Source organism: Saccostrea cucullata, unplaced genomic scaffold (genome assembly GCF_032062105.1).
Source record: "Saccostrea cucullata isolate Sc308-1 unplaced genomic scaffold, CSIRO_AGI_Scuc_v1 ctg406, whole genome shotgun sequence".
In the NCBI taxonomy this organism is placed as follows: Eukaryota; Metazoa; Mollusca; class Bivalvia; order Ostreida; family Ostreidae; genus Saccostrea; species Saccostrea cuccullata.
Window position 1 is genome coordinate 184,284 of NW_026930103.1, and position 25,717 is coordinate 210,000.

The 25,717-nt window shown below is 33.7% G+C and overlaps 1 protein-coding gene and 1 long non-coding RNA gene across 2 annotated transcripts in view; one reads left to right on the forward strand and one right to left on the reverse strand.

Annotated features, from left to right (window-relative positions):
- The first annotated feature begins 3,717 nt into the window (after positions 1-3,717).
- On the forward strand, positions 3,718-15,303 carry LOC134282915 (A disintegrin and metalloproteinase with thrombospondin motifs adt-1-like). The gene is made up of 12 exons (XM_062765342.1): positions 3,718-3,801; positions 4,108-4,266; positions 4,524-4,919; positions 5,208-5,603; positions 5,680-5,775; positions 5,956-6,105; positions 6,257-6,427; positions 8,129-8,299; positions 12,142-12,312; positions 12,751-12,921; positions 13,402-13,529; positions 15,208-15,303. Exons 1-12 carry the CDS (start codon positions 3,756-3,758, stop codon positions 15,301-15,303), a joined length of 2,151 nt encoding a protein of 716 aa, XP_062621326.1. The 5' UTR covers positions 3,718-3,755.
- A 2,521-nt stretch (positions 15,304-17,824) lies between these two features.
- Positions 17,825-25,717, reverse strand: part of LOC134282867 (uncharacterized) — a 9,991-nt gene continuing 2,098 nt past the window's right edge. Inside the window, exons 2-4 of the long non-coding RNA XR_009995376.1 lie at positions 20,581-20,836; positions 19,271-19,390; positions 17,825-18,013 (exon numbers count right to left, since the gene is read on the reverse strand). This is a non-coding gene — a long non-coding RNA (uncharacterized LOC134282867). The remainder of the gene's footprint in view (positions 18,014-19,270; positions 19,391-20,580; positions 20,837-25,717) is intronic.

A 25,717-nucleotide genomic window follows, 5' to 3' on the forward strand; every position in this document is an offset into this window, starting at 1 on the left:
AAAAAAATATGTGAGCTGAAAAGGGGAGTTTGTATGTCTTTATTGACAATTGTGGGCAAGAACTTCATTTTTATAAATGTATTCTAAATTTTAATAATAATTTGTTGACTTAAAAATATTTTAATCCATGAGAACATAACTGACAATACACGATGAAGACAAGTTAACAATTGTATGACAAACGAAATGACTTTTCCATCGTGAACTTGTTTGTGTAGTAAAATTCTACTATCACCAGCGTGTGGTGGCAAAAAACACAGATCACTTGAAACACCAAAGGTGGAATCAGGTTACATGGAGGAGGAAGCATGATCTGTCGAACTGTCACAACCGTCAACGTAGTAACTCAACACTTGAAAAAATTATACCCTATTAATTTGTAATAAACACGCCAGACAGTTTGATTTAAAGACAAATTTTACTAAAAGTTCTCCAAAAGTAGTCGACAATGTTGTCATTCAATGGATCTTCCTTGCAAAAACAATACTTCATGTAGTTAAAATGTTGGCTGAAGATATTTTTGAACTAACTGTGGGTATGACCGTTCGATAGAGTGTGCTTACAACGCATAGCACTGCTCCCAGCTCTGATATTCTGGGGTTTGCGTTTGCGCAGTGGTCAATTTGCATTGGTAAATTGAACTTTTGAATCTGATTACTGTTTGTTTTGCAAGAAAAACACAAATTTTTACATTGGTTGTCCTTGTAAAGTAGTTTAATCGTAAGTAGCTTGCCCTGGATTGGAATAAAATGAGCTTTTGCAGACTCATAAATTCCATATGCAGGTGAAAAGTTTAGTTCATTAAATATCTTTAATAGGTTAATTGTTTTCCATCAGTGATTTTTTCCATAAGAAATACAACCAAATAAAGAATATGAGATAAAATTTGCAGTGTCTTTTATTTTTATAGGCTGTTCATCAAATTATGCCCTGAACCTTATGACATACAAAACAGATACCATATGACATTAAGCTTGTCTTTCTCTCATGATTGAATCTTACATGAATTGATAACAGTTAATGTGACCATTTTTCATCATATAGTTTCATTGTGAGAAGCTAAAAAACAAGGGTTATTCGAGACAGTGCATTAGAAATGAATGGTAGAGAATCAGTAAACAAGAGTGAAATTTAAAGCTTTTTAAAGCTGTTGTAAAACTTGTTCAGAATCCCAAAGAATTATTCACTGAAGTATGAGAAATTTACAGTAATCAATGTCTGCAGTTTTATAGACACATGAGCATCTGGATTTCAATGAAGAAAAATGATTAAATTGGCATCAAGAATTGGGTACCGTCCTTGGCAACAAGGATTTGCAACAACCAATGTGCTGTAAGCCTAAAATTCAACAAATCATCACTAATAATATTCGAGGAACTTTGAGATACAAAGAAAATTTGAAAGGCATAATTTTAGGGGGTAGTTTACACTGTTTTAAGAAACATTTGACAGTAAAAAAAAACAAAACATGCTTCTCAATGGCCACCCTATGTTTCGTTAAAATGAGTGAAAACGACAGTGAGCAAGAATATCTAAAAATTTATTTAAAAAAATCAAAAATTGTAGTTATCCACATTTGCCTGAAATTCAAACAGATAGTGAAACTTGAATCCATTGCTTTACACTCTGAAAACAAATTTACAATAACATGCACTTGACAGAAAAGCAAAGGTGTTTTAAGAGCATAGAATTGCATGAGCATAAAGACAGTTTAATATGCCATTTTCTTGATATTAGTTGTTCTTGCTTTTCAAATTCTTATTCAGGGAGAGAGTTCAATTACTGGAGGAGTCTAGAAAGCAAAATGTATGCAAAAACATAGAAAGGTTTTTTGAAAGGAAGGAACAAGAATCAGGAATCCAACACATTAAATTTCTTCATTACAGCGTCCAGGACCGCACGCCCTGAAGAGACAAGGAGTTTTGGGGATAAACAGAAAGTTAATGTTTTGTCACACCAACAATATTCGCCAGATCTTTCACCCTTTGACGCATTTCATTTTCCAAACTTAAAAAAACTCCTTCAGAAAGACGAAAATTGAAATTGAAAATAAATTCAGGAAATCATAGGATCAGAGTCATAGGATCTGTCATATTCCAGTATACGAAAGGTCATACTCAAAAGTGTGTTCTAAACACAATTAAAAAATGGATAAAATATAATAGCTGCGTTTTAATTTAAAGAGAATATTTAAGGGAAATAATTACGACTGAATCATTGAAATGCGATTTTTGTTTCTTTCCGAGCACCGGGGACATAATTTATTGAACAGCCCTGGTATATGGAGAAATAACGAATTCAAGCTTAAAGGTTCATTCAAACATTACTTATGAGCAGAGGAGTAGATAAAACACGAACCTTTCAAACATCAGAGGTGATACCAGGTGTCACGTAGGAGTGAGCATCTACTTTCGATTTTTTCTTCTATTTCATTTCACAAGCTAAAAACAAAGTCTTTAATATCAATAACATCAAAATATTTTCAACGGTATTAGTTGATTATTAGTTGAAAAACTAAAAAAAAAACTTTTTACTAAATTTTACTGAATTAAAAATCGTAAACAAATACAGGTAAATGTATATCATTTAATACGGTTTTATTAGCAATCAATTAGTTCAAACATCAAAAATTCCTTCATACAGTAAATTGAAAAAAATCCCTTGTATACTGAAAAAAAACATTATAAAATGAGAGCACGAGTGTTGTTTGGTATATTTACATTTTATTAGACTTGATGAATTGTAAAATATGAAAATAAGAGAAAAGCATCTGTCAAAAATCAACATTTACCTTTTTAACATTGATTAAGTGTAAATCTTCAGACAAAAATGTCCCAGGTCTAGTGAAGGAAATATATAGAGAAGTGAATCAAAGTGAACCAGACATCTTTATATAACTGGCATATATTGTCATTACATGATATTGTGCATTATAAAGGTAGGATGGATATAACATACTTTACGTCAAGGTAATATGAAAGACTTGGCCTTGCCTTTTATTTTTATCACTGCTCTCTGCAAAAAGTGTTTGCAATATCGTGTGTTGAGTTATTTCGTTAAAAAGCATGTTCAAAAAAAAGCATGTAATTGCAGAAAAAAACACCTCGCAGAAACTTCTGTTATGTTTTACTATGGCACTTTAAACAAAAATTTTAAAATTTACACGGCTTATTTTATTTCTGAAAAATGCTCCATCGCACTTGATCCCACCTCTTATGTTTTTAGGTTGTTGTGTTTGCTCTGCTCTCAATTTATAATTTTGACTTTTTGTGCTTGATTTTTGTCCTTAATTTTTCGTTTACATGTATTACATAATTGTGATCAAGCTAAAAACTCCATTGAAACAATACAAATCAGGAGCAGAGCAAACACAGACTTCTAAAATATGCCAGAGGTTAGATCAGATGGCGTGGAGGAAAAAAAGATCCCCTGTCGAGCGGTCAGCATGCCGTGAGCTCCGTGTAATGATCAGGAAAAATGAAATATGTGTGTAAACAATGACTTAATGATACGTATGTTAATTCTCAGTTAATATCTGTCTTAATGATAGCTTGTGTATGATGGCTAGGTCATTGTATTGAGCATAGAACATACGGAATGATTATTTTGAAAGTACCTGATTTATTTCTGTTTATGTAAACATGTTTAGTGTACGCGTGAGTGTATACTAGTAATTTAAAGGCATATTACAGTATAAGATAAAAAGACCACACGAACATCACCTTTGATGTGTGTAACGGCGCTGCTCTTTCGTTATGACCATGGACTTGATTAGGACTTTGATTCTTATCGTTCCCCTCTGTAAGTGCACTGTATTTTAACACACCTTCAGACATTATTTTTGGTAGTCACAGTCCGTGTGAGTAGTTTTTGTCATAACAACAATTTTTTTATTTCATGTTTAAAGTGAAGGATTTTGATGTCTTTTTTTGTGTCGGATCTTTGAGAATGAAAAAAAAACTACAGAAAGCACCTGCTTGAGTTATTTTTTTCTTTAACCACCCAAAAATGGTTGAACATTTTATTATTTACCTGCCAATGTATTTCCTGTAAATGTAGCTCTCGTTCTGTGAAAGTCTCTAAAGGAGGTAATACTGTCTGTTTCAGGTTTATTGCAGCTGGACATGGTCATGAGTCAGTGCATAAGGTGCAGTACAGATCAAGACTGCCATTCTTATAGATGTCATTATTCATATCAGCAAATAGGGTGCCAATACCACACTGTTCTTTTTGATACTCAGAAGTGTTGCCTCTGTTCCAGTACTAGTATGTTGTAATGTATAAAAGGAAACTTTCTGCTTTTTTCTGTACAGAAACATCGAAGTACTATGCTTGTGTCAATATTGCTCATGAAAAAAGAATCTGGCATGAATCTTAACATTCCTTTCTTCAAAATGCCGTTGGTCAGAATGATCAAATGTATGTTACAATGAAAAGTAAAATAGTTATCAAACTAATATAATATCCCTCGGCGAAAAAATCCACATTTGATGGTTTTTAATAAAAAACATCTTTTCTTACAGGTGGAGGTTCCCATTGCTCCAGGAACAGCGACTGCGCACACCAACACTGCTCTACTGGATACACCCCAGTCTGCTCCTCATCCTCTCACACTTGCAAGTGTGGAGCAACATGTAGCGCTCACACGGACTGTGCACACTTTTCGTGCTACAGTGGCAATCCGATTTGCTCCTTGGCTCAAAACTCCTCCAGAACATGCACATGCGAAACTTCCTGTACGAAACATGAAGAATGTGCCAACCACCGTTGTTCCTCTATGTATCAACCAACCTGCAAATCCGGACAATGTACATGTGTACATCGCTGCACTAGTAATTCTTATTGTTCTAGATATCTGAACTGTGGAGGGGGAACAAGTCCCTATTGTTCCACCGTTAAGAAGATCTGTGAATGTGAAGGTTCGTCCTAGGTTGTAGTTGGTCTTATGATTGATTTGATTTATAGATAGTTATGTTTGACAAGCAAACTCGCATCTCAAAAGTATACTTACTTGTTCATATTTTTCTATTTTGTTTCAAATGATAAATACTCAATTCATGTTATGTCATCCTTAAGAAAGATACATAATTAACAAACAAAAATAGTGAAGTATTAAAAAAATCTTAACAGAAAAAAGCCTTATGGAACACTTGTTCGGTTTTTTATGAAGCTTGTTCAAAAATTTATAAAGACAACTTACAATACAGATGGAGATTCACATTGTACAAGGGACAGCGACTGCGCACACCAACACTGCTCTACCGGATATATCCCAGTCTGTTCCTTATCCTCTCACTCTTGCAGATGCGAGGCAACTTGTAACACTAATACGGACTGTTCACACTTGTCTTGCCACAGAGGTGATCCAGTCTGTTCTTCGGCGCAAAACAACACTAGGAAATGCACCTGCAAAACTTCCTGCTCGAGCCATCAAGATTGTGCCAACCATCGTTGTTCTTTTATCTATCAACCAACCTGCAAGTCAGGACAATGTACATGTGTGCATCACTGCATCAGTAATTCATATTGTTCCTTTCATTTAAGCTGCAAAGGAGGAAGGAGTCCATATTGTTCTACCATTACAAAGATCTGTCAATGTGAAGGTATTCCTTCTCAACATTTTGGGCAAATCTATTTGCTGAATTGTATCAGTATTATTTCTCTTCTTTCCTATTTCAGAGTGTTTGGTTGATTCCGATTGCTCACATCATCATTGTGGTACTGGATACTCTTCCAAATGTGTTCATGATGCATGTGTGTGTCAAGCAAATCCGGGTGAGAAAGTACATATTTATGCTACATTGTGGCTGATAGATTTTTTTCGCATAAAGTAAAAAAATGTACATAAGAAAGTTCAGAAATGTCATCATGTTGCAAATATTTCAGCAACAATTTTAATAATTCTTGATATGAAGTAATAGTGTGGAATTAATTCGAGACATTTATTCTCTTCAGTGGATGGGAGTTGGTCGCACTGGGCATCATGGTCATCTTGTAGTGCCACGTGTGGATCTGGAATACACAAACGCACACGGTCCTGTACTAACCCTAAACCCCAACACGGTGGTCGGACATGTTTGGGAAATGACGTACAAAGTGCTGTTTGTTCGATTGCAATTTGTCCAGGCATGCATTACAGCATTCCAAAATATCTTAACAATTAAACCAGTGACTGAAATATTTTACACAATATAAAAATCTTTACTGGGTTTTTTTTTGGTAAACGTAAACTTTACTTTTTAACTTGGTGTTGTAGTGAATGGAGGATGGTCTCTTTGGTCACCATGGTCAACTTGCAGCGCCACCTGTGGGTCGATCCTGCAATCACGTTTACGCTTCTGTAATAATCCCCCACCATCCAATGGTGGAAACAAGTGTACAGGCAGTGCACAAGAAGCAAAAGTGTGTAACCTACCTCATTGCCCTGGTTAGTTTTCTTGCTTTTGAGTTTGTTATACAGAAAAGAAATACCTTCACTATTATCTGCATTCTGTGTATAGTTGGGGTATTTTTGTGTTTACACGTTGTCTTCGGAAGATCAGCAACACATTCAAGATCTTCTCATTTCTGGAAGTAAAGAACACATTCTTTTTATATGGCTGATGATATCTTTTATTGATCTAAATTGATTGATTGCTATGAAAGGCATATTAAAGCAGAGTCCTCTGCATTTATTTATATGCCAGATTTGAAAAACCTTTTTGCTTAATTTCTGATCTCAGGAGTAATTAAACTGAAATCTTTAAATCAAGTCCATGAAAAAAATGAAATATTGCATCCGAGAGATGATACCACCAAACTTGTTCATGTTTCTGGCATTTCTCGCATGTACACACAAGTACTCTTCAAAGTTGAAATTAAAAGGATGCTCGAGTTTGATTTATGTCATTTTTGGAAAGCAGGTTTTCCAAAAATCTGTCAGAATTCCAATTGTCACTATGACCCTTTCTTAACAGACCTATTTTTTTTATTCATATGAAGCAGAATTTATCCAAAACCATATACATGAAAAGAACACTTGTTGCCTTCAAGAAGACATTCAGATATATCGCTGACGTTTTGTCAATTAACAATAGTTATTTCCATTCATATACGACGACTCAATATATCTCATTGAGATTGAAATAACGATACCACAATCATCGTGTGAATCAAACATATCTGTTTCATATTTGGATACTAGTACACCTAACAATAAAGCTTAATGTGAACTTGATGACTTCAACTTTTCACTTGTCATCTTCCATTACTTATGTTACTTATGTAGCAATGTACTCTTATCACCTGCATATTGTCCTAAATTCGATACACGAGAGCATGCGTTACGAATGAACAGATATCTGAAAATAAGGCAAGCTGTTGACAAACAATTTGAATGAACAAGAATATCAACAGTGACGTTTAAAGTCATTATTTTGCAAGTTTTGATCGATACAATAACATTTGCTGACTGACATTTTTACCGATCATGGCAAGGAGCACACAGTGGGTAGACTGGTCGACAGTGGATGCTTACTCCTCCATTGGATCTTATTCCACCTCCTAATGTTTCAGAGGTTCGAGTTTGTTTTGTTCCTGATTTGCATTGTTTTGAATTGACTTCTGAACATGAATACTCTTTGTTACCTCCATATTTCAAGAAAGGATTTTATCGTTAAAAGCAGTTTCCTCCGATTTTTCTTATCTTTTTTTCTCGGCCGATATTATTACCTTTTTGCCCTTGGTCGTGGTTTTAAAAGATGTAATCTTTAGACTACATGCTGGACATTCTCATTTCCTTGGTATGTAATATGATTGCCTTCAAAATTGACCTTCTCCAAAGGAACTTTTTGCTAAAATCAAATTCATATTTAACTGTGGATTTTTCATCCCTGTGTAGCCTATATAAACACCATTAGTGAATCTTCATCAACTTTGGAACTGCATATATAGCCAATTTTGTGCAAGTCGATTCCCGGATACTCTTGCTAAATATGTGTTCTTCATTTTTGAATAAACATTTATTAACTGTAAAAAAAATAATCTACATGATAAACCAGTGACTAAAATATTTTACACAATATAGACATCTTCACTGGGTTTTTTGTTTTAGTAAACGTAAACTTTACTTTTTAACTTGGCGTTGTAGTGAATGGAGGATGGTCTCTTTGGTCACCATGGTCAACTTGCAGCGCCACCTGTGGGTCGATACTGCAATCACGTTCACGCTTCTGTAATAATCCCCCACCATCCAATGGTGGAAACAAGTGTACAGGCAGTGCACAAGAAGCAAAAGTGTGTAACCTACCCCATTGCCCTGGTAAGTTTTCTTGCTTTTGAGTTTGTTGTACAGAAAAGAAATACTTTCACTATTATCTGCATTCTGTGTATAGTTGGGGTATTTTTGTGTTTACACGTTGTCTTCGGAAGTTCAGCAATACATTCAAGATCTTCTCATTTCTGGAAGTAAAAAAACACATTCTTTTTATATGGCTGATATCTTTTATTGATCTATTGATTGATTGCTATGAAAGGAATATCAAAGCAGAATCCTTTGCATTTATTTATATGATGTCAGGAGTAATTAAACTGAAATCTTTAAATCAAGTCCATGAAAAAACGTTATATTGCATCCGAGAGACGATACCGCCAAACTCGTTCATGTTTCTGGCATTTCTCGAATGTACACACAAGTACTCTTAGAAGTTGAAATTAAAAGGATGCTCGAGTTTGATTTTATGTCATTTTTTGGAAAGCAGGTTTTCCAAAAATCTGTCAGAATTCCAATTGTTACTATGGCCCTTTATTAACAGGCCTATTTTTATATTCATATGAAGAAGAATTTATTCAAAACCTTATACATGAAAAGAAGAATACACAGGTTGCCTAACTTGCCTTCAAGAAGACAATTAGATATATCGCTGACGTATTGTCAATTAACAATAGTTATTTCCATTCATATACGACGTCTCAATATATCTCACTGAGAATTGAAATAACGATACCACAATCATCGTGTGAGTAAAACATATCTGTTTCATATTTGAATACTAGTATTTTACACGAAAAAAAGCGTTATTGGTAACCTAACAACAAAGCTTAATGATAAACTTGATGACTTCAACTTTTCACTTGTCAACTTCCATTACTTATGTTACTTGTGTAGCAATGTACTCTTATCACCTGCATATTGTCCTAAATTCGATACACGAGAACATGCGGTACGAATGAACAAATATCTGAAAATAAGGAAAGCTGTTGACAAACAATTAATGATCAAGAATATCAACAGTGACGTTTAAAGTCATTATTTTGCAAGTTTTTGATCGATACAATGACATTGTCAGCAAATACAATCTAACAGTAAGTCAAATGCTGACTGACATTTTTGCCGATTATGACAAGGAGCACACAGTGGTTGAGACTGGTCGGCAGTGGATGCTTACTTCTCCACTGGATCTTATTCCACCTCCTAATGTTTCAGAGGTTCGTGTTTGTTTTGTTCCTGATTTGCATTGTTTGAATTGACTTCTGAACTTGAATACTGTTTATTACCTCCATATTTCAAGAAAGGATTGGATCGTTAAAAGCAGTTTCTTCCCATTTTTCTTATCTTTTTTTCTCGGCCGATAGTATTACCTTTTTGCCCTTGGTCGTGGTTAGGATCCGGTGAAGTTTTAAGGACGTTCGATCCTGATATTTTGAGCGTATTTCGCGCAGGTCCTTTATTCATCATCGTCTCAAGCCACGGTCCGGAGTCCGCATATATACATTGTAGCTCTCTCCTACCCGTGGCTGTTTGATACGAAAAAGTGTCGTAATCTTGAATATTTACGCCTCTCTGTTGTGACGTCATATTCAGTCAGTGGCAAGTTTTGTTTCCATCGCAATCGAAATCAACACTTGACGTCAACAGTATACAAGAAATATTTCCTTTACTGCGATTGGATATTGAGAGGTCGCAATCAAGTTCAACATCCGACTATGCTTTACTCGCATTGGTCAATATTTTAATGAGCTACGAATAATTCTCTCCTCGTTCAACCACGGCCAGATGGGAGAGGAGCGTACATTTTGGTCGTGGTTTGCGACGATGTTTATTCATAAAATTAAGCATAATTTTTAGGTTCTAACAATAAACCTGAATTCTACAATGCAAATTAAACTATATTCAATGAAAAAAACGCGATTTAATTCCATTCAAGTAGAATTAAGCTATGGACTATATTTTGTGGCGGAAGGTTTTTTAGACGAAAATGGTCAGTTTTTTCCATTTGAACTATAACAGTACTGTTAATTTTGGATGCCAATTTTTCCATGCTGGTTGCACAAAAAGCTGTTTTTTGCAGTGAAATATGTTATGCTGGTTCTGAAATATCTATTAAATTATTTCTTGTGAATTCTATCAACAAAGTGTGACAAATATAGTATATATATTCTGAAAATCAGGGAAAAAATTGAGCCAATTTTAACGTAAAATTCACACTTTTTTAGTAATATCTGAAGATGTACATCATATACCCCCACTTTTGATGTTCTTTTCTAAATATTCAAGATAACTTTGACCTATTTGCTTAAAATTAGAAAAAGTTTAAGACTTTAAAATAATTTTCTTGCTTATTATAAATTCAATGCCGGAAAAATAACATTTTATTAGTGCAGAAAGGTCAAATAATTGATTATGCGAAGTAATTTGAAACTTTTTCTTAGTCACAATTTTTAAGTGCCTTTTTTTAAACAGACTAAGAGTTCATTTTGTCTCATGCTTTAATTGGATAAAAATATTGCAGGGAAAACGTCGAAGATGTAATTTTTAATTAAGACAAACATTTCAGTGTAAAAAGTCATATTAAATGTTCTGTAGCGCCAAAAAAAGCATATTGACCCCCAATTTTTGATTTGAATTTTAATAAAGCTATGTATGTAGAAACTAAAAATATACTTGGCAAAAAAAGTTTAAGACTTAAAATATCAGGATCGAACGTCGTTAAAAGATGTCATCTTTAGAGTATATACTGGACATTCTCATTTCCTTGGAATGTAATATGATTGCCTTCAGAATTGACCTTCTCCAAAGGAACTTTTTGCAAAAATCTAATTCATATTTAACTGTGGATTTTTCATTCCTTTGTAGCCTATATAAACACCATTAATAAATCTTCATAAACTTTGGAACTGCATATAGCCAATTTTGTGCAAGTCCATTCCCGTATACTCTTGCATAAAATGTGTTCTTCATTTTAGAATATACATTTATTAACTTTAAAACAAGATGTGTTTGTGAAACACTATAAGCCCTTCGGCAACAAAGTTTGAAAAACCTATTTTTAGCATATAGATGGTCATTGACCTTGCTGTCATTTGAATGGACTTTATTAGTGGAGTATGCATACCAAATATGAAGTCCCTATCTCCTATGCTTCAAAAGTTATTGCAAAAAGTCGAAAAGGCTATTTTTAGCATATAGGTCAACGTCAAGGTCACAAGGTCATTGACCTTGATGTCATTTGAAAGAACCTAATTAGTGGAGTATGCCTACCAAATATGAAGTCTCTATCTCTTATGGTTCAAAAGTTATGGCGAAGGTTAAAGTTGACAAACAGATAAACAGACAAATAGGACATAAACAATATACGCCCTGGATCTATCGATCCGGGCGCATAAAAAACACTACATGACTTCCAGGCTAAGTATTTATAAGAAAAGAATACCTGATGAGTAAAACACCACATTTAGGCCATTACCATTATTTCTTCAAGAAACATTTTTTTTTAATTTATTTTCATTATTTTTTACCGGTAATTGTCTTAAATAAACAAATTACTTTTCAACAGTTACTTTTACCATGGCTTGACTTAAGCCTAAAATAAAGGATCCATTTTAATCAACATATATCCAAAGTATCTCACGTGTGGGTCTGGAATACACAAACGCACACGGTCCTGTACTAACCCTAAACCTCAACACGGTGGTCAGACATGTTTGGGAAATGACGTTCAAAGTGCTGTTTGTTCGGATGCAGTTTGTCCAGGCATGCACTACAGCATTCCAAAATATCTTTACAATTAAACCAGTGACTGAAATATTTTACACAATATAGACATCTTTACGGGTTTTTTTTTTTGGTAAACGTAAACTTTACTTTTTAACTTGGCGTTGTAGTGAATGGAGGATGGTCTCTTTGGTCACCATGGTCAACTTGCAGCGCCACCTGTGGGTCGGTACTGCAATCACGTTTACGCTTCTGTGATAATCCCCCACCATCCAATGGTGGAAATATGTGTACAGGCAGTGCACAAGAGTCAGAAGTGTGTAACCTACCTCATTGCCCTGGTAAGTTGTTTCTCTTACAGAAAAGAAATACTTTCACAAATACCTGCATTCTTTGTATAGTTGTTTACACCTTATCTTTGGTAGCTCACCCATCCTTTCAAGATCTTCTCATTTTCTGGAAGTAAAAACACATTCTTGGTTGATTATATTTCTTTATTGATCGATTGATTGATTGCTATGACCTGAATACCTAAGCAGAACCCTCTGCATTTATTAATATGACAGATATGAAATCCGTTTTGCATACTTTCTGATGCCAAGGGTAATTAAACTGAAATCTATAATGTAATTCCATTTTTAAAAAAAATGCCATGTTGCAGCTGATAGATGATACCGCCAAATTTGTTCATGTTTCTGGCATTTCCTCCATGACTTGACTTCAACCTAAAATATAAGTCCATTTTAATTAAATGTAGCCAGAATATCTCATTATCACAGTTGATGGCAGATGGTCGTCCTGGGAGGCTTGGACGTCTTGCAGCGCCACCTGTGGAAACGGAACCCAATCACGTTCACGTAATTGCAAAAATCCTCCTCCGTCCTATGGTGGACAACCCTGTTCCGGAAGTTCAGAAGAGCAGGAAGTCTGTCATTCTAATCAATGTCCTGGTATGTGGAGTCATTGTGTAAGGTATAATAATGTACTGAGACTTTCCAATATGCCAGTATTAGGGGAGGTGGTTAATCGTGTTCCTGCTGTTTATCCAACTTAGTTAATAAGAGGTTTTTGTGCCTTTCTGCGAATGAAGAGAGACTGCTACAGATCATATCACATACCGGTATTCTAATAGCGATATTACGTATTCAAATCAAATGTGATATTACCAATTGGAATAGGTGATATCGCCTCTTTGAATAAGGGATATCACTCATTCAAATTGAATATGTGATATCACTCATTTAAATAGGTGATATCACTTATTCGAATAAATGGCAATAATACCAAAACAGCGCCTCAAACGAAATTATTTCTTCGATTTTGAAAAATTTGCTTGCGAATCGTTTTGCATATTTCGTGCATGCGTAGAAAACTTGTCTTACAGGCAATTGTGGAATTGGAACCTGATTCATTATTATCTTTTTAATAAGCAGAAGGATTGTCATGCCCGACATGTGATCAAAATCTGTCTTGTGCCTGGAACAGCACGTGTGATTCTACGGAGACTTGCATGATCAGAAAGTATATAGGATTTAAACTCACCGTCCATTGCTCAAAGGTCAGCATTTTCATTGCAATGTGGTATCAGTACTTTGAATTTGATTATATATATATATATCTAATGATAATTATGTATATATACATGTATCTATAATACATATTTTACATTTGATTTTTGGATCAGTATTGTCTTCAGTTTAACCTGCTAACCTATAGCAACTTATATAAACTTTGTTGTGCTCACCAGAAAAAAGTTCACCTTCATTTATTGATAGAGCTTTTTAGCTCACCTGAGCCAAAGGCTCAAGTGAGCTTTTCTGATCAAAATTTGTCCGTTGTCTGTCGTTGGCGTTGTCGTTGGCGTTGTCGTTGGCGTCGTCGTTGTTGGCGTTGTCGTTGTTGTAAACTTTTCACATTTTCATCTTCTTCTCAAGAACCACTGGGCCAATTTCAACCAAAATTGCTACAAAGTATTCTTGGGTAAAGGGGATTCAATGTTGTTCAAATGAAGGGCCACACCCTTTTCCAAGGGGAGATAATTATGAATTAGAAAAAAAATAATGGCATTTTTAAAAAATCTTCTTCTCAAGAACCACTAGGCCAGGAAAGGTGAAACTCATGTGGAATCATCCTCAGGTAGTGTAGATTCAAGTTTGTTCAAATCATGACCCCCAGGGGTAGGGTGGCGCCAAAATGGCTGATCAAAGTTTAACATAGGAATATATAGGAAAAATCTTTTAAAATCTTCTTCTCAAGAACCACTGGACCAGGAAAGATTAAACTCATGTGGAATCATCTTCAGGTAGTGTAGATTCAATTTGTTCAAATCATGACCCCCTGGGGTAGGGTGGGGCCAAAATGGCTGATCAAAGTTTAACATAGGAATATATAGGAAAAATCTTTAAAAATCTTCTTCTCAAGAACCACTGGACCAGGAAAGATTAAACTCATGTGGAATCATCTTCAGGTAGTGTAGATTCAATTTGTTCAAATCATGACCCCCAGGGGTAGGGTGGGGCTAAAATGGCCAATCAAAGTTTTACATAGGAATATATAGGAAAAATCTTCTTCTCAAGAACCATTGAGACAGGAAAGATGAAACTCATATGGAATCATCCTCAGGTAGTGTAGATTCAAGTTTGTTCAAATCATGACCCCCAGGGGTAGGGTGGGGCCAAAATGGCTGATCAAAGTTTTACATATGAATATACAGGAAAAATTTAAAAAAATTCTTCTCAAGAACCACTGGACCAGGTAGATGAAACTCATGTGGAATCATCTTTAGGTATTGTAGATTCAAGTTTGTTCAAATCATGACCCCCGGGGGTAGGGTGGGGCCAAAATGGCCGATAAAAGTTTTACATAGGAATATCTAGGGAAACCTTTTAAAATCTTGTTTTCAAGTACTTTAAAGCCATGCTTAGTGATATTTATAGGGAATCATCCTCAGGTATTGTAGATTCATGTTTGTTCAAATTATGAACCCCTGGGGGGTTAAAATTCAAGCCCCCCCCCCCCCTTCAGCAAACTTTCAGTTCTGATCTGATGTGTGATTTTTCCTAGCCAATTGCTCAGGTGAGCGATATGGCCCCTGGGCCTCTTGTTTGAATAGGAATAAGACATCTAGATCACTAAGGGTTATCTCATTTACCAAAGAGGCAAACAATCTTAATGTATGCCTCATATTTCAAATATTTCTTTTTAATTACAATTCTCTTTTCCCATTTTTTTTTCAGAAAGACGATTGTTCTTTTGAGAAGTTAGCTTTACCTGAAGGGGAAATATTTTGTTGTGATACACCTGAATGTATTCGACGTTACCTGGGTCTTTAAACTATGTATAAAATAAAATGTTAGTCTTATCATAGATTATTAACCAAGATATACAGTACTAGTACTTCGTCCAGAGAGTGTGAGAGAAATCAGAGAAAAACTTACGTTAAAATACACAGTAAAATGATTTTGGTCATTAGACATAGCTCTCAAGAACATACGTTGGAAGCAATGGCCAAAAAATGTTTAAGTCTAGATCCCAAAATAAGTTGTACAGTAATGTGTTTGCAAACTGTATCACCCCTACTAATGTTATTGTTATTTAAATTTACATCACGTGGTTTCTCTTGAACTAGTCAAAGGTCATTAGGTTCGCAGTAAAGGAGAACGTTCACACCTATAGTCTGTTTTCTATATATAATCCAGATCTTGAAAAACAGTTACGAGCAATTCCTTTATTTTACAGTTATAGATACACATCAAATGTTAACAAGATTTCTGTTATCATGGTTCAGGAACATTTAATACTTAGGGTTCCATATCCAATAAATCCACCCGGGCGCGGAAAAGGGGGGGGGAGTTATTTGGATTTCAGAGCTAGTGCTATAGATAGTTTTCGATAGGCCTGAATTTAGCGAAAGTTACCTCCCGTTGGCCGCCATATTGGAGGTCGACTCAGTGATTTTCCCTCTTTGTCTTACCAAGTTTAAGAAAATATAGTAGAAATATTTGGTGGAAAATCTTTACCAAATAATTTTTTTTAAATAAAGGAGGCTTCCAAAAATTTATATACTTCAGAAAAATAATGATTTCTAATTCAAAATAGCAAATATAAAAATTTTAAATTGGTTGAACAATGAAGGAATATGAGCATTTGGACCTCCAGTATGGCGGCCAACGGGAAGTAACTCTTGGTCAATCGAAAACTATCTATAAGTAAATATTAAATGATACAAAAATATTTTTTTAATGAATACTGAATTACATGCAACCTAAATGACTCAGAAACTCAGAACCTGGATCCCTAAACATGTCAAGTTGGTTAGACATGCAGGAAATTAAAGCTCCTCCCCCCGAAACAAACACAATTTCTTTTTTTTTCCAACTTCTTTTTATTTGGAAAGGAGGGATGAGACCCATCCATCCTGCTTCTCAATATTTTTTCTCCCATTTCATACTTCTTTATTTTCAACCCTATCTCTAGGGTTTAATAAATTTTCCAGAGCACTTAGGATATTTTTATTAAAGGCATGGGTGGTTCCAGGAATTCTTTGTCCACATGAGTGGTGGGGGTGGTGTTGTTACATACCAACACCCTTAGTCAGAATCATAAAACCATAAAATTGGGGGGGGGGGGTGTAAAAAAATGTATGAAAACACACACACAGATCTAATTTCGTAGTCATACCTAAATTGATTTGGCAAACTTCAAAGCCTTATTACCCTTTTAAATCTAGCTGACTGTTACATGTAGGTGTCACATGATCATGATCTTACACATACTTAGTATATCCCTGTCCCCAATGTCAAGTTCGACTAAAATGCTCACATTTCTTCACATTGTGCCTTTTTCATAGACCCAAAAGCATTTAAATAAATATCTAGAATATATACATGTAAGCTCTTTTTACACCCAGTTCCTTTTAACTGAGATCATACTTGAGAAAAGATCCAACAAGATGTTTTCTAAATATATGTTTTACCATATAAAATATATTATTTCTGTATTTTAATCGCACTCTGTGAAATATTTTGAACCCCTAGCTGTATTAGCAAAACACTTCTGGCCACAGCTCCAATGAACAAGGTTCAATATATAATCATGTCATGATATAAAAATACTTTTTAATATTAGCACAGTTTATTTCAATATCATTAATACTTGTAAGAAAAGCAGATACTGAACACAATGAGGACATCTCTAAAACATATAAAATAAAGTTATCTCTTTGCTTTTTGTAAAACAGTCATGCATATATCATTCAGATTTTTTTTACATTGTGAACAAGGGAAAAAACTCTTTGGCAAGATCAATTATTTGTACAGATATACATGTACATGTACATATTTTTTAAAATAGCCATTTCATTTGTCATATAAAGATGTACATGTACTAAAGACATTTACTCGGCTTGAGTTAAAATCACCAGAGTTCAAAACAAGACCTTTCCCATGCTCCAAAATTAAATTTGTTACATTTGTAATTGTACATAGAATGGACTACAAATCTAAGGTTAAGGGAGATGGATCAATAAAAAGCAATTTGAGCCGCAATTCAAACTTCATAAAAAATTTAAAAGTTCATGTTAAATTAAAACATTTTTGGTGTAAAATTGTGGTTCATTACTACAGTATTTCAATGACAGTAAAAGAAAGGATTATAAACTTCTATTATTCATACATGTACTTACATTAGAAAGTCTTTTTAGGAAATTCTGATTGAAAAAAAATTACATCTTTTATCCTTCAAAAAATATTGACTCCTACATACAATGTATTATCGTTACATTATATATTAAGCTTTATACAGTTTTAAAATAAGCCATTATACTTATATACAACTAAATACTTAGTATGGATCAGTATCATTTCAACCAGAGAATGAAATCATTCAAAATTGATCACCATCATTCTGGCCTCATTACATTTGCTTCTGCGAGCATCTGTTTCATTCGGCAACTGTTCTTTATTTTCCATGTAAAAAATACAAGGTCTCAACTCCAATCTTAAGGCAGTGTTGATATGCTGTCATCTTTTATAAATGCATGATCTGGATTTGAAAAAAAATCAAACATCAATTCAGAGATTATACATGTACATACTGCAGATTCCTTATTTTTTGCGAGTTCTTATTATTGCAAAATAGCTCTTAAAAACATCAAATCGCAAGAATATATATTTGTGAATGGGCGGTTAATAAGGAGAATGTGCATGGGTTTCAGTACCATAAAAATAAAAGTGAAACATTCTATTTCGCAAGTGAATATGCTACATGCAAAATTGCAATAATAAATTCCTTGTGTTTAATAAGGAATTTACAGCATATCACATCAGTCTGTTGTTGTATACATAAAATTGAGTAACTTTTAAAATAATCACACAATAAATTGTGTAAAATGTACTCAGATTTATAATTGACTATAAGCCTATATGGACCATCATGCTCCTCTGAGACATGTCAATTGAAAGTAAAATACAACCATATTTTCCTTAAACATGTTAAAAATGACATTCTACACATGAAAAGTGTGACTAATCCCTAGGTGAGGGTCATTCAAAAAGAAGTCACAATATTAAGTCAGATTATATTTCTGTGTAAAAAAAGAAATATCCAGCCAGTGTCAAATCAGTAAATAGGGGTGGATACATTAATATTTTGTGAATTAATTTGTGCCATTTCTTGTCAGGAATTCCAGATTTTAATTCAAAAGCACTATGTATCCATTCCTTTAAATGTGCAGATCTGAATCTGCAAAAAGACTGCTAATTAAGTTTTGCATGAATATGAGATTGTCATTGTGTCATTTAGTCTAACCATCCTCCTGAAAATATTTTCTGTCAATTGGTTTGGGACAAACATGAATGTACCTAACAAGAATCAGTTTTCAAAAGTACAATGTACATGTATAGTTCAAATTTGTTAATAGTAATATCAAATGCATCATTCTTGAATAAAATTGCTGATCTCAATCAAAACCTAAATCTTCTTTGAAATTAGCCATCCTCCCATTTGAGATACAAATTCCAACATCCAATTTAAAAATACTGAACCTCCTCCCCAATGTGACATGTACATTTTCATATGTTCATTTTTGAATTAAATAAATAAGAAAAAAGTGAAGCATTCTGCCAATTTATCTATCATTTCATACAATCAGCCTCTCAAAAAGATTTTAAAATTTCTTTGTGGACAAAGGGCATGCTTTAAATACATGTCAGTTAATGAAAGCATGTGTTGAACTTTTCTTTATATAATATGCAATATCATACCAAATTTTGCATGCATGTTCAAAATCAACAATATTACCGTGATAACCCTGTCCAACACGTTCCATTTCAATGGTTCCTTTTCCTCATCCTTCAAGAGTTTTAAGGAGTTTCAATATCCACATCCACAAAGGTTTTAAACCTTCTTTGTCAAAAACACCTATAAATAGAGTGAAATATTAATGCATTTGAAATAGTGTGTATTATAATGTTAATTTCTTCTTTGATGTCAAGGAAGTTCAGAAGGTCATGTGTAAGAAATTTATCAATGAATATTGTCTTCAGGAATATTGTCTACAGAATTTAGGCGTGCACGGTTCACTGTTATATGTATTTGTATAAACATTCAGTATAATATAATAAATATAGCATGTAGTTGAGTGTACCATTGAAAATTTTCACCCCTCGAAAACCATTGTCAACCTCCGCTGCACCTCGGTTGACAATGGTTTTCTTGGGGTGACAATTTTCAATGTTACATTCAACTACATGCAATATTTATCAGTTTATATACTGTCTCACACATGAAATAATTTCCATATTCAACTACAAAACATTGAATATCATCAATATACATGTGAACACTAAACTGTACTAAACAAGAGGCCCATGGGCCACATCGCTCACCTGTAGCTTTGACCATGCTGTTCTTTACCAAATTCCCCCACTGTAATACATATTGTGACCCAACCCTCCCACACTGGTCATAATTTGGACAATTTAAAATCTACACTACACACGGATGCTTCCACACAAGTTTCAGCTTTTCTGGCCCAGTAGTTCTTGTGAAGAAGATTTTTAAAGTATTTTCTTATATCTTTCAATTTAAAACTTGTGTCCCCCTTTGTGGCCTCGCCCTACCCCCGGGGGTCATGATTTGAACAATTTACATACACTACCCTATGATGCTTCCACATAAATTTCAGTTTTTCTAGGTCAGACAACAGGTGATAAGAGAAACTCACTTGAGTTTTTTGCTCAAGTGAGCTAAAATCTTTATCTCTTCTGTCGCCCTTTCTTTCGGGGCTTTGTACCCTATCCTCCAGGGCAATGATAACAAATCTATATATGCTACATGTTTACATGTCAAGACGGCATTCATGTCTGGACTGTCCTTAGGAAGAAGGCATTGCATTTTCTTTAAACTTTTTTTTCTTATAACCTTTTAATATTCCCTTGTTCAAGAATACTCAATTGTGTCAAGTTGGTTGAAAGTGGCCCAGTGGAGAATGTGAAAGTTTATATACAAAGATGACAACAAGGGCAACAATACTCACAATAAGTACACCAATATACAACAGACAAATTTTAATCAGAAACTCCCTTGAGCCTCTGGACCTAAGGACTTACACTTTTGACAAATCCTGCTTTGTGTGTATTTTGAAATTGCCTCTGTACATGTTTTTATGTCTCAGTGGAAAGTTTCTTGATGTTCTTGAACAGATTTTCTTATTTGTTTGTGATCCTGAAATCATCCTGTAGATGATAAATTGTCCAAATCTCTGTACCACTACTGTCTTTCAATATATTAGGGGTATGATCATGATGATGGGCGACTGGCATACAGCATCAGAATACTGATGTGAAATAGCATTCCTGTAGAGACCTGAAAGTTAAGGCTCAGTGTTAAAAGTTAATCAACAAGAAGGCAAAAGTTGTACAACATTTCATAAATGATAAAACCATTTAATTAATATCTTATAGTCAAGATCTAGTAATTACTGTTCTTTTGTTGCTAGCTAGATCTATCAAGATCAAATCAATGATATGATTCTGAATCATCTTTAATATAAACTTACTTTTCCCTCTTCTTTATGTAGAAAATGAAGAATTTTCATGGAAAAATTTGAAATCAATGATGTCAAAAGTAACCATGATCATGATGATACCTTTATTCAGTTTAATATCATTTTAGAGCAGAGTGAAGAAGATAATGAAAAATAAAGTTTTCTGAGAGATGGTTCAATGGCAATATCAATTTATTTCTTGGTCTGAGACAGAGACACGGCCAGGAACACGTTAAGTTCCAAGACAGTACCGTTGTCAGAAACATTTAAAGTTAAGCACTAAAAATGGCTCGTTGTCATGAAAATACAGGTAAGGTTATGACAAAAACTGTCCGGTGTCATTACTTTAGAAGACAGGTCGTGAGCAGTTTTTCATTTTTAAAGTTAAATAATTTTAACCAATGTCTGAAATTGCAATGGGGAAGAGGACTGACACCCTTTTTGATGTTGTATGAATTTCAGCCGTTAAAATGAAGTAATAAAAGAGGAGTTTGCGTTGGCAACCAAATGCCCATGTGTGAAGTCAGCCTGAAAATTTAATATTTCTTACGTTAAATTTATCAAAATGGCCCTTTTATTTTGAAATATGAAGAAAAACTTAATTTTACATGTGTTAGGCAACTGACAGTCTATTCTTTATAGCAGGCTTTAAGAAATCGCAATTTAAAAGCAAAATGTCCGTTGTCAGTACATGTTAAGTTTTTCTAGTCCGGTGTCTTTTTCTTAACATATAAGTTTATCAATAAAACAGTCTGACTAAAGCTAGTCCCTATTTCACTTTATTAGAAGTGAAATAGCAAGGGCTGGTTTTAGCCAGACTGATCAATAAATACGTATATATATAACAAAAATGATCAAATGTATATGTACTCTTTAGAAAGAGAAAGCATATTGCAGAAAATGTTGAATCTTTTTTTGGGGGGGGGGGGGGGATAAACGGTGGACAGAGGATGTTCACTCCTAAAAGAATTTTTAGAATAGGCAAGGAAATTTATTCAAAATGAAGAGAAATATGACCCAATGACTGGAATCTTTTACTTTGAGATATAAGCTCTTAATTAAATGAACGTTTGCATAAAATCTTTGAATATTTCCTCAATGATAAAAATAATATAATATATATTATAACAGATAATATAATATTTGAATACATATTGTTTTTCCGCCTACCGCCAAGTTATAATTTTCAAAAGTTAACATATTCGAAGGATTTTTAATATTTTTTTTTATAGATTATTATATAAATTTTCATAAAACATTACTTATTTGGGAAAACAAAGAGAAATAACTATAACAATTTGGTAAAACTTTTGTTTTTCACAAAAGAAATCAACGAAAAACAGAAAATACACCCCCACCCTCCACCATGTGAAACAAAATTTCTTTTTTACAGGTGATATGGACTATTTTTTTTTCAAAAATTCAAACCAAAACTTTTTGTGTTTTGTATACTTTATAGATAAAAAACGACAAAACAATATTATCATCGATATGTTTATAGACAAAAAACAAAAAGAAAATTATCACAGATAATTCAATTTATGCCGCTATGAGAAATCTATTAAATCTTAATACGTCGGATAGTTACCATGGTTACGGATTTTTTAATAGAAAAAAAAATCTTTGTTTTTGTTGCGTCATTTCTGTTACCCTGTTAGTGCGATGGAAAAAAAACCCACCCATCCTTTTTATGGGTTCATTTTTGTATATCATTTTGCATTCTGGTCAAAATTTGTATTTTTTTTTATAGTAGTAACTTGTCATCTGGTATTGGTGCAATTGTTTGGACGCCTCCAAGGATTACCTCATTTATGTTATATTTTATCCATATTTACATGTAAACTGATATTTTCACTGCATGTAAATTTCTAGTCAGTCTCAGGGGGATCACACTTGTTCCTTTCAAAGGCTTTCATGCACCTATGTTCATGTTTTATCTTGTTTTGTTTAATATCAGGTGATCCCCCTTAATGGTTTGTTATAATTTTACTTTATACCATTCAAGTAAATGAAATAATCGACAAAACTGCATATCTGTGTTTGGTTATTTTTTACTGCACTGTCCGGCTGATATTTAAATGCAATTTTTTTCACCAATTTCGAAGCGATTTACAACTTAAACATTACATTTTATTAATACATTTATTTTTATAATTTCTTTGCCGAAAAAAAAACAAAATATACTAGGAACATTTAATCATATACAAGACTATTTCAAAATATGGTTATCTTTCAATGGAGAATATCATTAACCCCCCCCTTTTTTTAAGAGCTTGAAATAGGGATAATTCACTATTTAGCGCTGGTATCAAAACAATTCATCAATTACCACTTAACTGTTCTTTGTATTAAAAACGAATTTATGGCCATTAATATTAAACAGAATGAGTGCAAAATGTAGGCAGGAATCGAGAGTTAGCGAGCATATTTCCTTCTTCACTTTGAAATTAGTTTTTTAAGGAAAAAGGCTGAAGCCCATATGTATGACAAACAAAAGCTGAACATTATATGAAATATAGAAAATAGCATACGTTTAGTTTCTTATGACTAATTAGTTCACCCATTTATTGAAGGCATGTTTGAAATTTATCAACGCATTAAAACAAACTAAAATCGACCTCCTTCATAGTGTATACGTACAATAAAGTAGCGACAACGGACCGATGACAACGGACTGAATTTTCGTATCTTGTCATGACAACGGACATAAATTATAATAAATCAAATATTTCAGTTTTAATTTGTTTTATTTTTTCCCGTAAATGCTTATAACATGTCTTGATACTGACTGCATCAATTGGTATATATATGATATTCTATTTACAAAAAATATAACATCTCAGAAGGAAAATGAATGAAATCCACGTTTGATTTCACCAAGGTTTAATATCGCCAACGCAAACTCCTCTTATATTACTTCATTTTAACGGCTGAAATTCATACAACACCAAAAGGAATGTCAGTCCTGTTCCCCATTGCAATTTCAGACATTAGTTGAAATTATTTAATTTTAAAAATGAAAAACTGCTCACGACCTGTCTTCTAAAGTAATGACACCGGACAGTTTTTGTCATAACCTTACCTGTATTTTCATGACAACGAGCCATTTTTAGTGCTTATCTTTAAATGTTTCTGACAACGGTACTGTCTTGGAACTTAACGTGTTCCTGGCCGTGAGAGAGAAAAACTCCAACACTTACAGTCATACATCTGCATGATCTTCTTCATTTTTCATTGAACTGAATGCAGTTTAATATATATATATATATTACTGAGTTTACCTAAAAATTATGTTCCAATATGCCTTTAATTACCAAGCTACACTATCATTGTAAAGAATCATTAACAGATTAAATTTATTCCTCAAATTTTAGAATTCTGTAGCTTGCTTGCATATAAATTTGCATAAGAAAAGTCACATGTAAGATGCCAAAAGTAAATTTATCAATGTTCATTTGGTGTACATGTTATTCATCATTATTAAAGATTAAATCTTTAAAATTTGTCTTTATTTAGCGAACTAGTCCCTCCAGTATATTGCTATAAAATAACTTTTAATACCCAATTTAAGCAAAGTTTACAAAACAAATTTTGCAAAATTAAATTGTATGTGTATTTGAACAGGATTTGAACATTTTAAATTAGTAATCAGTTGGCCATAATATTGTGCTATTCAGTGCTTTGCAAAAGATTATTTTTCCTCTTATTTATTAAATGTTCATGATGATAACTACAAGCACATACATTTATTTATCACAAAAATTATAAAACAGGTACACAGATTCAGATGGGGAGGTGGGGGTTTTGACACTACACAAGAAAAGTTTTAGATATGATGCATATAGTTTTCACTGTTGTACACTCGATGTACACTGACAAAGTAAAATCAGAGTCAATTCTGTGTCAAAATAAGGTTATCTAATTGCTGACGGATCTTTTTTGTGCCAGCATCTACTGTGATAAAGGACCTCAGTTTATACAGTCTCATCCAAAGGACCGGTCTCCAAGTCCCACAGTGGGATTCGAACTTGTGATATAAGGATTGACTCCTTGCCTCGCGACTTTAGAGCAGACACTCTAACCACTGCATCAAGCAGGGATTTGGGGCGAAAAAATGCAATGAAGCTGAATTTCCCTGGAAAAATAAACCTAGAAACTAAGATTATGTCTGAAGCAGAATTATGCCTACTTGAAAGTCCTTATTATCATATTATAATACTATGTGACTTAAAATGCTGTACAGCCAAGAAAAGCAATTGACAGTTGATTTACATATTGTAAATCATATTGATTTACAATATGTGTAATGCTGACTGACGTTTAATTTAATTTTCATATGAATTGTTAGTCCATTATTTATACACTGAATTGATGACAGATTTTTCCGTTATTTCACGATCATGACAAATAAGGAGCACAAGGCGGGTGTGACCTATCGGCAGGGGATGCTCACTCCTCAGTGGCACCTGATCCCACCTCTGATGTTTTGGAGGTTTGTGTTTGTTCTGCTCTTATTTTGTATTGTTTTATGGACTTTGATATTGAATACTGCTCATTATCTCCATATTCTATGTTTTTAAGATAAGATAAATTAGTCTTTTGTATCGTGACTGTAAGAGATATTTTATTTCGATAATAATCAATCATTTTAGTCATTTTAGTCATTAACATCTAAAAATATCATAAAAATATATAAGAAT

What these genes read in the sequence shown, in the direction of transcription:
- LOC134282915 (XM_062765342.1), top strand. Translation starts at nt 3,756, where the DNA reads ATGACCATGGACTTGATTAGGACTTTGATTCTTATCGTTCCCCTCT. An exon ending in GATTCTTATCGTTCCCCTCT is followed by an intron (nt 3,802 to 4,107) that starts GTAAGTGCACTG and finishes TGTCTGTTTCAG; the next exon opens with GTTTATTGCAGCTGGACATG. An exon ending in GAAGATCTGTGAATGTGAAG is followed by an intron (nt 4,920 to 5,207) that starts GTTCGTCCTAGG and finishes CTTACAATACAG; the next exon opens with ATGGAGATTCACATTGTACA.